The 15,255-nt window shown below is 37.8% G+C and overlaps 1 protein-coding gene across 10 annotated transcripts in view; it reads right to left on the reverse strand.

Moving 5' to 3' along the window:
• The window catches only part of LOC132698791 (uncharacterized), a 121,284-nt gene that overhangs the window by 10,425 nt on the left and 95,604 nt on the right, over window positions 1-15,255 (reverse strand). For 9 of the 10 annotated variants that reach the window (XM_060665058.1, XM_060665064.1, XM_060665066.1 and 6 more), the window contains 5 exons: window positions 10,085-10,216; window positions 9,862-10,032; window positions 4,550-4,790; window positions 1,774-2,041; window positions 810-933 (listed from right to left, as the gene is read on the reverse strand). In XM_060665058.1, the coding sequence (XP_060521041.1) occupies window positions 810-933; window positions 1,774-2,041; window positions 4,550-4,790; window positions 9,862-10,032; window positions 10,085-10,216 (936 nt within the window). The remainder of the gene's footprint in view (window positions 1-809; window positions 934-1,773; window positions 2,042-4,549; window positions 4,791-9,861; window positions 10,033-10,084; window positions 10,217-15,255) is intronic. The other variant, XM_060665059.1, reaches the window with a different exon arrangement.

Here is a 15,255-nt window from a genome sequence, read left to right on the forward strand (position 1 = left end):
ATTTCAATTCTATTTAACCTATAACAGTATAATTGTAACTGTTATCTATACATTTCGTAAAAATTCATAGGGAGAATTAAAAAACTATGTGAATTTTTATTTAATTTCGGACTAAAAGCAAGAATTTTTTATGTCATTGTTTCTCATAGGTCTGCAGTTTATGTTATTTCAATTCCTCCCTGAAAACACGACCTACACACTAGTAGGTAATTTCACAGAGCTCTTTCCAAGCAAAAGAATAAATTACCCCCAATAAAAAAACCGAGTCTATTTTGAAAACGATTCTATAGTTGATTAAAATTGTTAACGTGATCTTTCGTTTTTACAAAATTTCCTCGTGAAATTGGTTCGAAGTGGCAGAAGGCTTAATTTCTGTTCCTATTTTTTTTTAGTAGATAACATTTTCAAAGAAACTTCCACACTCTACTGTAATACTTTTTGCAAAACTTCCTCCTGCGTCGGTTTTTGTTGAGTCAAACTTGCTAAAGTTTCGCCAAACATCCTGTTGGCTTCTTCAGAGCTTAACTGCGAGCCAGTTTCAATTAAGCTCTGAAGAAGTCAACAGGATGATTGGCGAAACGTCAACAATCCAGAAGTTTTGTAAGTAGTAGTGGATAACATTTTTAATGTAGTCAGATTTTATTTTTCAAGTCTACCAACGCTGACTTACAAAAGGAAAGATATTTAATTTTTTATCTCATTTTCCAGAGAAAAATTCTTTAAACTCTCACTGGTGTTAGTTTTACGGTATTCTTGATATGAGGCATCGCGTCACCACCAATAAACCGCACTTATTTCTGATCGCTTACGGGTTGATGCTGCTGATGCGGTTGCGTCTGAGCCGTTGGCATGTCTATGTGTATCGGCACGGAATGCCTGCGCACGCCCAGAGTTTCCAGAGTCGGTACCGCTAATGATTGTCTTCTCGGTTCTCTGGTGACGCAGATTAATATATTTTTTTTTTCCAAAGACACTTCCACGGTTACTGTAATACCATTTACAAATCTTCCGGGTTCGTTCTGCGTTAGTAACGCGTATTTTGTGATGGAACGCTTAATATCTCTAATTTGAAAATTATTAGACAGAAGAGCGGATGTAAGGCTTTAAGTCTGTGTACGTAGGTTTTCTGTAAACAGAATGACGCAATGTTAGGTCTGATTTTCTATTGATAAGAATATCTCAGAATGGGAGATATATTATTAGTTTTTAATTGAATTGTAAAATATATGTATGTGTTGTATGTATGGTGTACAGAGTTTTAAATGGTTAAGGAAATCTCACAAAGATTCTCGACCACGAAGCCAAAAAAGAAAAGTATCATCCACGTAGCGTTCCCATAATTTTGGTTTTAGAGAGATTGTGTCCTCTTAAAGGATTCAGAGAATAGTGAAACTCAAACTAAAATTCTTGCGTGTAATCGATTCTTCCCCAACAAGAAATCGGAGAACCTATATAAGCAATCAAACAATCTTAACCGCGCCGCCTTTAGCTCCGCCCCTTCAGACACAATGTAAGCAGGTACGGGTCAGAATTCGAACCAGTCGCGGTTAAGATTGTTTGTTGCTAATGACGTTATTAAGGCTTTTCCACGTTTTTTTCAGCCTAGTTGATATTTTTCGTTTTGCTTTTCGGAATTTGGTCTTTGAGTGATTTGAGTGAACTGTTGATATGTAAGGAATATGAATGGCGAAGCGTCAGCAAGTTCTATCCAGAACAAGAGGAATCTAGAAGGTTTGCAAATGGTAGTATAACAAAACATGGATTGAAAATCACCTGATCGGTAGCTGGGATATCATGTCGTGGATGCCGTTGGAAGAGCGTTTGGTGTGCGGTTCCTCGTCCTCACTTGCTTCCGGTTCGACATCCGAGAGTTCGGCCTGCGTATCCTTCGGTTTTTCCGTTTTCTCCATGTCCTCCCACCGCCTGCGGTTGGAGTCCAGGATTTTCATCATGTGGGTCGACAGTGTGCTGTCCATGAAGCGGTGCCACTCGCAGAACAACGGCGTCACTATGCTCCGGAAGAAGCCTGCGACAACGTGAGCTATTTTTTGTTATTCGGGCGCTTATCAAACAAACGCGTTACGCTCTGGCTACTCTACAACAGGCCGCGTGTACTAGTTTGGGTGCTACGTGGGAAAAACAGACCGCCCGTTCGCCATCGGTTTTGAGAACGGCATTAGTTTGTTGTTGTTTTTGATATGAAAATCGTTTGTTCATTTATAGACACTGGATTAACAACATTACAGTGTCAAAATGTTACCGCTAATACCCGAAAAACGTTAGTAAGTAAACTTTCGTGCATAGAAATCGGCCTAATGTGAACTTTTGATTTCTTTTTTTTTAGAAACTACTGGTCAGATAAAAAAAAGAGCTGTATGAAAGACAATTTAATATGCTTTAATACGAGGTTAAATTGATAAAAAATTGGTTGGAGGTTGGAGTACGAAGTCTAGCTCGAATTCTATGATTTAGCTCATCCCATAAATGGATTGAGGTTGGGACTGCGTGCTGGCCACTCCATAACTCGAAAACCGACTTCTAATCTTGCACAATCCTTGAAGTGTGCGGCCTAGCATTGTCATGCATAAAAATGAATTCTTCTCCAATGTAGTCGTCATATGGTACCAGGTGATCTGATAAAATATCCTCGATGTACCTAGCACCTGTTAAACCTTCTGCTCCTTGACTACCTCGGCCCATACGGATCAAAACAGAGTCGGTTTGTGCGTCCATAGGAATTGTACGCCTGGTCTTCGATGCACTTTTTTTCATAGATCATTACCAAAGAGTACACAACTAGAAACAACCAAAGGAGAGATAGAGTAGGACAAAACATCACAATGGGTGACTATAACTTTGAGCGGGTGAAAAAGTTCAAATATCTAGGAACAACACTCTCAGAAAACGCTGATGGGTCAGAAGAGATAAATTGTAGAATACAAGCTGGTAATAGATGTTTATCAGCGCTACATGACCTTCTTAAATCAAAAAATCTCACACGCACGACTAAACTATCCATATATAAAACCATAATAAGACCCGTAATAATGTATGGATGCGAGACTTGGACACTTACAGTGGCCAACGAAGAGCGGATCAGGGTTTTTGAACGGAGAGTACTGAGAAAAATCTATGGGCCGGTCACTGATATAACAACCGGTAGATATCGTATACGCAAGAACAGGGAGCTATATGAACTATACAAAGACCCCAATATCATCAACGAAATAAAAGCGAGAAGGCTACAATGGGCCGGACATGTGAAAAGACTTCCAGACAACCGAATAGCCAAGCTAGCATGGGAAGAGGCACCCGAAGGAAAAAGACCACTAGGTCGGCCTCGCCTTCGCTGGAGGGATAACATCGAGAAGGACCTAAAAATAATGGAAGTCGATAACGCACTAGACCTAATGAACGACAGACAACAATGGAGGCGCATCGTCAAGTCGGCTAAGACCCACCCCGGGTTGTGAGCCACGGGGAGGAGGGAGGATTACCAAAGAGACATATTCTGGTCCCATCTGAGAACAGAACTGACCCCCATTGGTCCAATGTCCAATTCAGATGATTCCGTGCAAAGCGTGGGCGCGCTTGTCGATGAGCTGGAGTAAGTTTTGGAGCAATTGCAGTTCTTTTTGGGGTTTGGGGTCCTTCTTACTGTCGACTGACTAATAATTCGCCTTCTGCCTATTCCGAGGCGCCTATCAAAGGATCCAATCTACTAATACCGTTGGCATACTCTTCGAAATGCTGCGCGTGTCCAGTTGTTCAGCAATAGCTCGCTAGCGAAGTCCACTTTCGATTAAAACGATAACTTCAGCGGCTTTTTGCGGTGTAGTATGCATCAAGCAAACACAATTAAACGCTATCCAAATGGTTAAAAATAAATAATATGAAAATTCCAGTTACAAAGTCTATAACAAGTTTGTTACTGTCACTATAACTACTGCATGAACACGTTTCATTCCTTTAACTGTAGCTACGCATATAAAAGAACAGCTAAAGTAAAAAAGTTACAGGTCGATTTGACATAAAACGTAACAAATTGTTACTTTGTACTAATTTTGTGATGTACATGGTTTTGGAGTAATAAACAGTAGGCAAAGTGAATGACTGGGTCGGTTGTAAAAGTACTATAATTCTGGCTGAAGTATAACACATTCTTTCTGGCCACATTAAGAACAAATATTTTAAAATTTTCATCCATGTTTTCAATGTTCTCCAAGTGCAATGCTCGACCCGATTCAAACTTTTTTGCAAGCTTATTGTTCCATTAACTATAGTTATTAATTTTAGGCTCTTCCTATTCTCTACCTGTTGATTGGGCTTCATGCATGTTAGGTAAACTTCTTTAAATAAATAAATGATCAAATAAACAAACGTTTCGCTGTTTTCTATTAATATTTATACTGTCTCAATTTTTGTTTACATTTGTAGCTTTAGTTTAGCCTAAGATTTAGGTACGACTTGGACTTCCTCCTCGCCTTCTGGAGTGATTAGCAGAGTGACGCAAACGGACGGTCGATGTCTTCCGCAATTTTCCACTTACCGACTTGGATTTTGGCGACGGAGGTCAACTGTTGATCGCACATCGACGTGACGGGAAGATTGAGTTGCCTCTCGAACTCGCCCTGTCTGAAGAACTCTTCGCACACCTTCAGGGACCACTTGTGTGATATGTCCCACGGTCGCGTCGGGTTCGATATGTCGGCACATTTCAACGCGATCTGCAGCAGAAACACCCGGTTCTCCTTCTTCCTCATGTCCAACGTGCCCCGGTCTATGTGATTCTGGAAGATGGCGACCTTTTAATGTCTTATAGCCTTTATTTATTTATGTCACAGGCGATTCAACAAGCAGACGCAGCTACCCAATTACAGAATGTCACAATATAGGCTTACGCTATTTAACGAAATCGGGAAAGTGAGCAATAAATTTCTTATCTCTACAATGAAAGCAAACGTTGGATAGAAATAAATTATAACGACGAGCTAAAGAATTTTATATACGTTTATTTTAAATAAACTAAGGCTTAGACCAAACATATTTATATCTATTGATATGGATTTGCGTTAAAGCTCAGGTAATTTATACAAAAAGAAGAACTCTCAAGGTTATATACAACTCTGTAAAGGAAAACAACATCGGAAGAGATTCTTCAAACTGTACGAGCGTGTCGGTCTCTGTTGTGTCTAGAGTTTAAGTTGTTCTTAAGGCGCATATTCTTTTCGAATGCTTTGAAAAGTGCTGTGGTTGTAAGAGAGAAATCTTCTCAGATTGTGGAGCCACGAGATACTCCACGGTCCTGGGTCTCTTTTTCCGAAGACCCTGCAGAATAAGCTGCAACAGACCGTATCGCTATTCGTCGCTCATAATGTGGTGTGTACTCCAGTCTCCGCTTCTTTACGTTGTTTATGATTTCGCATTCACATTGTTTGTTGATTAACGTCATCCAAAGGCAGATTCATAACGTATTCTGAATAGGCGTTAAAAGTAAAGTAAAGACATCCCTGTCTATCTTTATTTCCTCCGTCAGCTGGTCTTAGATTCTGACAGATGCTGTTTCATTGTAATATATGTTTTCGATTATTCTGAGGTCTTTTTCATCTTGTCCTGCCAACTCTAAGATCGACATCAGTTTGTCATGTTTTATTATGTCAAAAGCCTTCTGATAGTCGATGAAGCAGACGTATATGTCGCTGTTGACGTCCCTGCAGCGCTGGAAATGCGTCTCGAAAGCCGAACTTGTGTGCGAGTTATGTGTTCCTCACATTTCTTGTAGATTCTCTTATGGATTATTTTTAGGAAAGTTTTAAGAAAGTTACTCATTAAACTAATTGTTCTATAATCCTCGCACTTTCTAGCGTTTGGTTTTTTCCGCAGAGCGATAAAGGTTGACTTTAACCAGCTTCGAGGGATTTTTCCTGTAGATATTGTTAAATATTTTTGTTAGCCATTTTATTTGTTCCTCGTCCATTAGGTTCAGGAACCCCGAGTAAAAATTGTCGGGACCCGCTGTTTTACCATCATTTGTACATTTATTTGCCGTCTTTACTTCTTCGTACTGTTCTGCATTCAGCATTGAGTGGAACCCTGCTTCTGTCATCCTTAAAAGTATTCTCTACGTAGTGTTTCCAATGGGATGACGTCGATTGTCAGTCATGCAGCTGCTTCCTTGACTTTTTTGTGCAGAGTAAACGAGTCATACTTATTCTCTAGGGCTGCAATCTCAAAAGCCTTGGCAAAGTGACATAAGAGAGATAGGACGATAATTACCGGCGTCTGTAGATCACCAGACTTCAAAATATCTGGCTATCTGGGTCACTTTCCAGCTTTTTGGAAATGTCCCTTGACCTAGACATTTAGTAAAGAGGATGTTAAGAGGTTTCAAAAAAATTATTACTTGATAATTTTTGAGAAATTATAAAAGTATATCGTCCGGCCTAGGGCCCTTTTTAGGATCCAAGTTGGGCAATATATTTTGAGAATCATTTGCTGTAGCAAGTTATTTTATCAGGCAGCGATTTTGTACTTTTTTTTATTATTAAGAAATGACCAAAAATGTTTTGTATCTGTTTTCAGATTTGCTTCGTTTTTTGCAATATATTTTTGATAGTTGTTTTACTTGTCTTAAAATATTTTCCTTTGTGTTTGTGAGTGAACTAAATAGGAAACTCACTCCTGTTTATAGTTTTAGTTGGTACAATTTCATTTTAGTACACTTTCCCACTGTTGTACTTCGCTTGCGAGAGATTTTTCTTAGAATAGGAATTACATTTAAGATATTTAGCGACCCCTAAGACGAATATTTATTACAAGAGCAGGATGGTGCGTGTCCTTCGGTATTAGGGGATCGTGACTCTCACTTACAGCGACCAAAATATTACGTTAAGTACTAAATCTAATAACTTGTTATTATTATTTTTTATATTATTGTGCTGTATGAAGTAAAAGTAAGTAAAAATAGTCACACAAATGTAATCTGAGGTTCTGTGTCGCCCGAGGGCGACAACGATAGGACAAAATTGTCCCAATCCCAGTTTAAGTTCGTTAAGTTAAAATGCCCGATTATTAAGAACTTGCTGTTTATTACATTTCTAGTGCAAATATTTTCCGATTTGGTAAGAAAGCGTCTGGGGAAATGCAAACATTGCAAACAAATAATTGCTTACCGCCCTCTAGCAACAGAGACACACAGAGATCCTCAATGATATTAGCACTATGGCACCAGTTTAACACTTTTTGTGCTTCAATGAAAATCCTCAGTACTGTGTGTACTGTCAGATAAGGTAACTCCCAAGTAAAAATCATTTAATTTTGTTCGTAGTCCTTTGGTATTCTGTTAGAATACACTAAAGCCATTTTGAAAAATTTATAACAAGTATAATTTCCAAATAAGTTGATATGAGTTCAAATTAGAAAACTAACTCACACATTTTTATTTTCAACGTGGATAACACGGCTACCCTCTTTTTTTGTTAAGAATAGTTTCAAATTTTGCGCCCAGCAGTAGTTTTATTTTCGTTCCTTGGCAAACGTTTTTGCTGCCTGCGTATAGAAAGGAGAAAGGTGTTCGCTAATGAAGATCTTGTTTTTTTTTTTTTTGGGGGTAATCGAGTATTGAGGTATTAGGTGGTGGCTGTAAATCGCGCTTCTTTGTTGCACGTGCTACTTCAGTTTTTTTTTTTCGAAATTGACTGAAATTTAACCACAATATGTTTTGGAGGCAAAACCCGGAAATTGAGTGACCTTGTGACTGGAGATAATATCATTATCCTGAAGTTCAATTTGAAGGGCCTCTAACTTTTTTAACAGTCTCCAACCTTTTCACCCTTTACCCCCGGAACCCCACAAATTTCCAAGTTAACATTTCTATACTGTTGCTTCATCCACTCCAGTTGTGATCTCAGAGAGCTACATTCAGCTTTAACTGATACAAGTTTCTCTTTTAAGACATCTTTGCCATCTGGGCGGTAAAGTTATCAATTTTCCCCCCAAAAAATTCCAAGGAATCTCTAAAGAGGCCTTTGCTCAACTTTTAATTCACTCGTAGTTGACATGAGTGAATTAACCTTCACAATTACTTCTTAAAGTGCTTGGAGATGTCAGGATACAATGTTTAAATTTCCATACGTATCTAGAATTGCGATCCAGCTCCCCTTCGCATCAAAGTGCTCTGCTATATAACAGAATAACGGCGTTGTTATCTCCTATCTACAGAAAATGTAATGTTCTGGTCATCATCGTTTTTGAAGAAGTACGGACCAATGATTCCACCAGCCCATAAAGCGCTCCAAACAGTCAGTTTTTCTGGATGTAACGGTGTTTCGACATACACTTGAGGATTAGCTTCGCTCCAAATGCGGCAGTTTTGTTTGTTGACGTAGGCATTCAACCAGAAGTGCGCTTCATCGCTAAACAAAATTCGCTTATGAAAATCGGGAACAACGGCAATCTCGTTCTGGGCCCATTCGAATCTACGCCATATTTGAGTATCTTTTGGCTTCAATTCTTGCACGAATTGGATTTTGTAAGCACTTAAACCAAGATGATCCTTCCGCAAAATCTTCCATAAAGTGGATGGATACAGATCCAATTCCTGTGCTCGATGGCGGATGGACTCATTCGGGTTTTCCTCAATGCTACGCTCTACAGCAGCAATAGCTTCTTCTGTACGCACCGTACGGCGTCTCTGGGGATGCGAGTTATCAATAAGAGTAAACGTGGTGCGAAAACGTTCCATGGTTAATCGAATTAACTGCTCTGATGGACGATTTTGTCGACGATAAAATGGACGTAGTGCGCGATACGTATTCCGCACAGAACCATTATTTTCGAAATAAAATTGCAATATTTGCAAGCGTTGTTCAGGCGTGAGTCTACTCATGATGAATTGCCAAACCAAACTGAGAATAAATCACTGGACAGTTGTTAAATCGGTAAACAGTAATGCCAAATTAAAGTTCTATACATTGAAAAAAAAATACCCATTACATCTACTTGTCATTGACTGTCAAGCACCCTTGCTGCATACTCCGTAAACTGTTCCAAATTAGTAACTGTAGAGAGGAAGTTATAAAATCCGTGATGACTTGCAGAGATAATGCTTCTGACAGAGTTAAAAATACGAATATACAAAACGACCTCAAGAATTTTAGAAAAATTGCATAAGACTTTTAAAAATTGGACATACCCTGGATTCTTTCCAACATCGCGGATAAATTTTGGAGGAGAGCGCAAGGTTAACTATTTTAAGTAAAGGCTTGGAAAAGACACTAATACAATCTTTTACTAAAAAAAAAGGAATTCCATCGGGTCCTGGGGTCATATTATTTTTTAATTTCTTTGCGGCCTATATTATTTCATTCTCAGTAATTGGATAGAAATTTAATTTATAGTGCTTGAGTTTAAATCTACTACGTCACAAAGAGTGCACTCAAGACCAGAAGGGAGAAATACACTCTAAAAAAAGGTAGCAAACGCTTCCACAATAGAAAGGGAATCATCAAGGACATTGCCGTCGAAAACCATGTTACCGGGGATTCGGGTGGATTTATGAAACATCTTGTTGCACTGCGCCAAGGTAAACGCCATAAGCAGTCTAATAATACATCTCAGTCTTTGAAACTCGACTAAGTGGGTCCTAACATCAGTTTTCTTGTATTTTTGCTTTTTGTTTTATATCTTTTATTAACCGAGATGTGTACCAAGCAGGATATTTATGAGTGTAATTTTTAAACAGAGCTACATTTTGATCAAAAAGGCCATACAATGTGTCATTAAAGCTTCGTCGACATCGTGTAAAAAAGTCGACAAAACAACGACTTGACTCATGCTAGTCCCGATATCGATATATCTTACCCTGAATTTCGTGAGGAACTCCTCCTGTCTGGTGATGTCGGTCGCCAGGATGAGATCGCGGATCTGCTGCTCGAGGTCGGCACGGTAGGGCTTCAGTTGATCGGCTACGCCGCTTTCCAAGAGACAACCCACCGCAGATCGCCAATGGTGGTTCTCCAATACCGACATATTCTGCGAAGCCGCGCTGTCAGGGGAGTTTTTATGGACGGACGGCTTAACTTACTTGATATAAAATAGCTAAATGATTCGAAGTGGTGACTAAGAAATGTTGATTAACACCAGGATGATCCAGATCGTGAGCGACAGCACCAATGAGTGAAGCCATTATTTCGAGTGGCGTGATGTATTGCTTGATCTGCGAAAATAACAGCAACGTTAACGAAGATGGCGGCGTATGGAAAATAAGTGGACAAAAATAAATTCTGAAATCTACGAAATGGAGTGTATTAATTGCAAAACTTCTGCATTCCTTCTGCGGCAGTTTTTGTTGAGTCGACCTAGCTAACGTTTCGCCCATTATCCTGTTGGCTTCTTCAGAGCTTCACTGAAACTGGCTCGCATTTTACTCTGAGCGGAGCTAAATGAGGGCCATAAACACCGTCCCGTATGATTGATTCCCATATTGGTGACAGGTAGAGTTCTGAGTCGCGGTTAACATTGTCAGGTTGCTTATAGATTTTTATAGACCCTCGGATTTTTCGTTGGTAGAAGAATTGATTACATGGTAGAATTTTAGTTTTATCTGCTGATGAGTTTGTCTCAGCGTTAAGGCTCTTTCATGTTCTTTGAGTCTAGCCGATATTTTGCGTCCAGTTTCTCCAATGTGTGCTGTAAACTCCTGGCACCTAACATGGAGTTTTGTCTTTGACGGATCGAAGATGTTGAGAGATTTTCGGATAAATGGTGAATCTGGTTTTGGTCTTATATTTCTTTAAAACTTTTGATATGTGGTCGGTGGCGTTTTGAAGGTAAGGAAAACAACAGTGGCAAGTGTGGGATTGCTTTCGGCCTCATTGTTATTGAAAGGTGTGGTTGTAGTGGCAACAGATAAAGATGATTTGCAGCTACTTTTATCAGCCCATTGCCAACAAATGGGTCTACGCTTAATTATAACGAAAACCAAATGCATAGGCATCACAAAAACATAACTAATAACTTAACGGACATCAGCGTAAATTGGGAAACAGTGGAGAGAATATAAACATACAAGTATTTGGGGTGCTGGGTGAATGAAAACACAAGAAAGCAAAAACCGAATAGAGCAAGCAAGAACATCTTTTAAGAACAATCAAAATGTGTTAACCAACACAGCCTAAAGAATTTCCTTAATAATAAACTCTTTTTGATATATTATTGTACGATATGGGACTGTTATTGAAACAATATGTAGGAGGATTTCGATTTGTGGGCTTCCCGAAGAATCCTAGGTGGACAGAGTGACGAATCAAGCGGTTCTGCAACATATGAACAAAGAAAAAGAGATACTTAATACAATTAAAAGAAGATTAGATCTGCAGCGGACAATGTGAAGATCATGGGACTGATCGCCAATATTCTGGGAGGACACGGCAATTTCAAGAATTTCTAATTAAGACAGCTAATTAAGACGGTATCAGGGAATCATTAACTGGCTATTATGAAAGTAGATGGTAAAGTCATTATATGAATACTGGGAAAATGTGTTTTACAAGATTCTCTACAGTGCAAACCAAGAAGAATTCGGAGAGTTTTTTTTTAAGACGAAACCCTGACTGCATAACTAGATCGTCCCCATATGGTGGCCTTATCCGCTGTCCGCTACTTTTTTCACCTTTTTTTTATTTTACTTTTAGTTTAAGCAATAATGTCAATTTCGTTAAAAATGTAAAGTCAAAACGCAAACGTATTAACAATAGAGTTCTTACAAGATGTAAATTTTGGCTTGCACACGAATTTGACTTGGAAAAATCCTTTACCGAGAATGAGGAACACTGCAGAAGTAGTAAAGATGTTTTGAGCAATTTAAACCTTATTCACTACCAAAACCTTATTCGTTTATGTTTGATATTAATTTAAGTAAAAAATATTACATTACTATGCAAAGAGGTGCAAATATTTACCCGCCATATTCGTTGATTGGCCAGCACAAAATATAATGCTACTCTAATAATGATTCTATTACCGTAGATGAGACGAAGACCAAAATAAAGGTAGACCACGCCGTTCAAAAAGAAAAAGAAGTATAAATATATAACCAAATATTTTTTATTCATTGATTCAAAGAAGAAGAGAACCAAACATTTTCGGATGCAAATATTCGACATGAATGTAGATGCGAAACATTGTTTCCATGGGTATACAATCCGAATATAAAACAATTTATAGAGAAAATCAAACTTCAACTATTCGTTATTGTAGACCTGTCAAATTTTCACTACTAGAAGTTACCCAGAGAGCGATGATGTTGATGAGCCATGCAACAGCCACAAATGATGGTGGTTCTGTTAATTTTTAAAAATTTGATATCATTTGTATGCAAAATTCAGGATTTTTTTCATTTCAATGATTAAACCGGGTATTATTTAGTCAAAAATCTATCTAATGTGCCCACAAGGAGGTTTTCCTGAGATAATAATACACCCAACACCAAAAACCGTACAAAATGCAGTGTCTGCGACGGGTGGGGAGGCCGAATGAGAAAGATACGGTGTATAGCGCTCTCACAAATAAACGGTTCGAGCTTTATGAACAAAAGAATAATACCGTCACAAAAGGTGTACAATTAATTAATTTAATAAAAAGCCAAAAGTTTAACAAGACAAGTTTTAAAATATTAATTTTGCCTTGCGTACATATATATTATATATTTATATCATTCAGACCAAAATCATTTATATGTAAATGCACTATACTCATCTAATTTTACAGATCATCTCTAAAATTTCTGATGAGAATTTCGCAATTTTTTTAATACGCAAATGAATTTGAAAAAAATATTTTTTTTTTAGCAGTTTGGCTTTCAAGCTCTTTTTGAAATGTGCAGATCAAACGCGAACGTGACAATGCGGAAATAATTTCTAGGTGCGCAGCTGCACGACCGCTGACTACATCAAGGTTGACGAAATAAAGGACCATTATCGTTGCACTTGTAAGGAGTTTTACGATATTCTGAAAGGAGAACAAAATCGGATCAAAACGAACCGACGAAACAATAGGAAACTTGTTTTATTTCAATGTAATTGTCTACCTGTTTACTTACACACGGTAACTACAAGCTTTGACATTTGACAAGCGTAGAACACAATTGGCTGAACCTTAACGAACCAAATTGACCTCCCCTTTTTATCTATGGCCGTATTTTATTTGTTTATAGGAGATATGGTCTACGATATTATTATAGTAAAATTAATATTATTAAATAGGTAACAATCCGATCTTAATTGTTTAAAAATAAAAAATACACAAAGGCAATTCTGTTCTTTCATACTGCAGAAAATTTTATTTTTCTCAGTTTCAGTAACCTATAGGTTCACGTATTGTGAAGTCCTTGGAAAAAAACAAACAAAATTGCCTTTTTAGAATCACGATTTTGAGCCCAACTTAAGATTGGATAATCGTTTCATGTTCAAGCTACTGAAATTCTTTTTATAAAACGCCTGCGTCGGTTTTTCTTGACTCGAACTAGAGCTTTACTGAAACTGGCTCACATTTTACTGTGCACCTGATTTTATATTGTTTGGGGGGGCGGAGCTAAATGAGGAGATAAACACCGTCTCGGATGACTGATTCCCATACTGGTGACAGGTAGAGACCTGAGTCGCGGTTAAGATTTTTAGGTTGCTTGTAGATTTCTATAGACTCTCGGATTTTTCGTTGGTGGAAGAATTGATTACATGTAAGAATTTTAGTTTTATAGAATAAAATTTTATTCCCGGTTTCGTGAATGTGTTAGTTGATATTTTTCGTCCGGTCTCTCCAATGTATTCTTTGCCGCATATGCTTGGAATGTTGCAAACTCCTGGCATTTCGAATGGAATTTTGTCTTTGACGGATTGAAAATGTTGAGAGATTTTTGGACAAGCGGTAAATCTGGTATTGACGCTATATTTCTTTATAGCTTTTGATATGTGGTCACTGATTTTGAGAGTGAAGTGTATTATGTGATGGGACGCTTAATATCTTTAATGTGGAAATTATTAGAGAGAAGAGCAGAGACAAGGTGTTTTATTTCTGTTCTAACGCTGTTGTTAGTACAGAAACGGCAAGTCTCGTTTATTGTTTACATCGTGATTTGAGTCGCTGTGTTTTTGAACTTTTAAATTCGATGAAAGACACACCGATCACTGCCGGGTTTAATTAAACATAAACCAACTTCAGCTTTTGGAGGTGAGCCGCACCTAAGGCACAGCATAAACTGGGAGCTTTGACATTTGACAAACATAGAACGTGATTGGTTGCACCTTAAATAACGTAATAAGGTAATATGCTCATACCAAATTGACGTTCGATTTTTATACGTTCTACGATATTATAGTAAATATAATATTAATAGGTAAAAATTTTTTGTTTGAGCTAAAATGGTCCAGTTTTTCTCAGATTCAATACAGATATTGTTACTTCACTGCAAAAATTGGACATTATTGCCCTTTTAAAAGCACGACTTTAGTTAACAACAGTCTTTTTTAATTCGATTCGATAGCGCAAGAATATTTATCGAAAACGATTAGTGACGACAGTAGCGATAGTGACGATTTTTTAAGTAATTGATGATTTATTATTATTATATTTAATATTTTGTATATTAGAAATGTAATGAAATAGAACATGTTTTAAGAATTGCACGGTGAAAAAGATTGAGAAAACACTTATATTCCGCTTATTAGTGTAGGTAGATAAATTCCTAGGACGGTCCTGGAATGGTTACGAGTAAGGGTCTGCTCGGCAGTTTGTTCTATAATTGACTGCGGTTTTTGAGTAATAAACAGTAAGCAAAGTTAATCACGGGGTCGGTTATAAAAACAATAATTCTGGTTATCTAGTGTATGAATCGCCGTTAAGATGATTTTGTTGCTTATTCTCGGAGTTTTGGTTTGTAGAAGAAATGACAACGTGCAAGAATTTCAGTCTCAAGGCCATTTGATCTAGTTTTGACGTTATATTCCTCCAGACCTTTTGATATGCCGTCAGTGCTGTTTTGAATGTCAGGAAAGACAACAGTGGTAAGTGTGGAGTTGCTTTGGAAGGTTGTAGCGAAGTTTATTTTGTGATGAAGCGAGCGCTGACGAAGCCAACAGGGTGATTGCCGAAACGTCAGCAAGTTGAATACAAAGCAATAAAGAGTATGTGACATTCTTTGATTGAAAACGTTATTTCATTTGATATTCAAAATAGTTTTTATTTATGAGGCTATCCAAA

This window comes from Cylas formicarius, unplaced genomic scaffold (assembly GCF_029955315.1).
Source record: "Cylas formicarius isolate icCylForm1 unplaced genomic scaffold, icCylForm1.1 PGA_scaffold_2__14_contigs__length_35257938, whole genome shotgun sequence".
In the NCBI taxonomy this organism is placed as follows: Eukaryota; Metazoa; Arthropoda; class Insecta; order Coleoptera; family Brentidae; genus Cylas; species Cylas formicarius.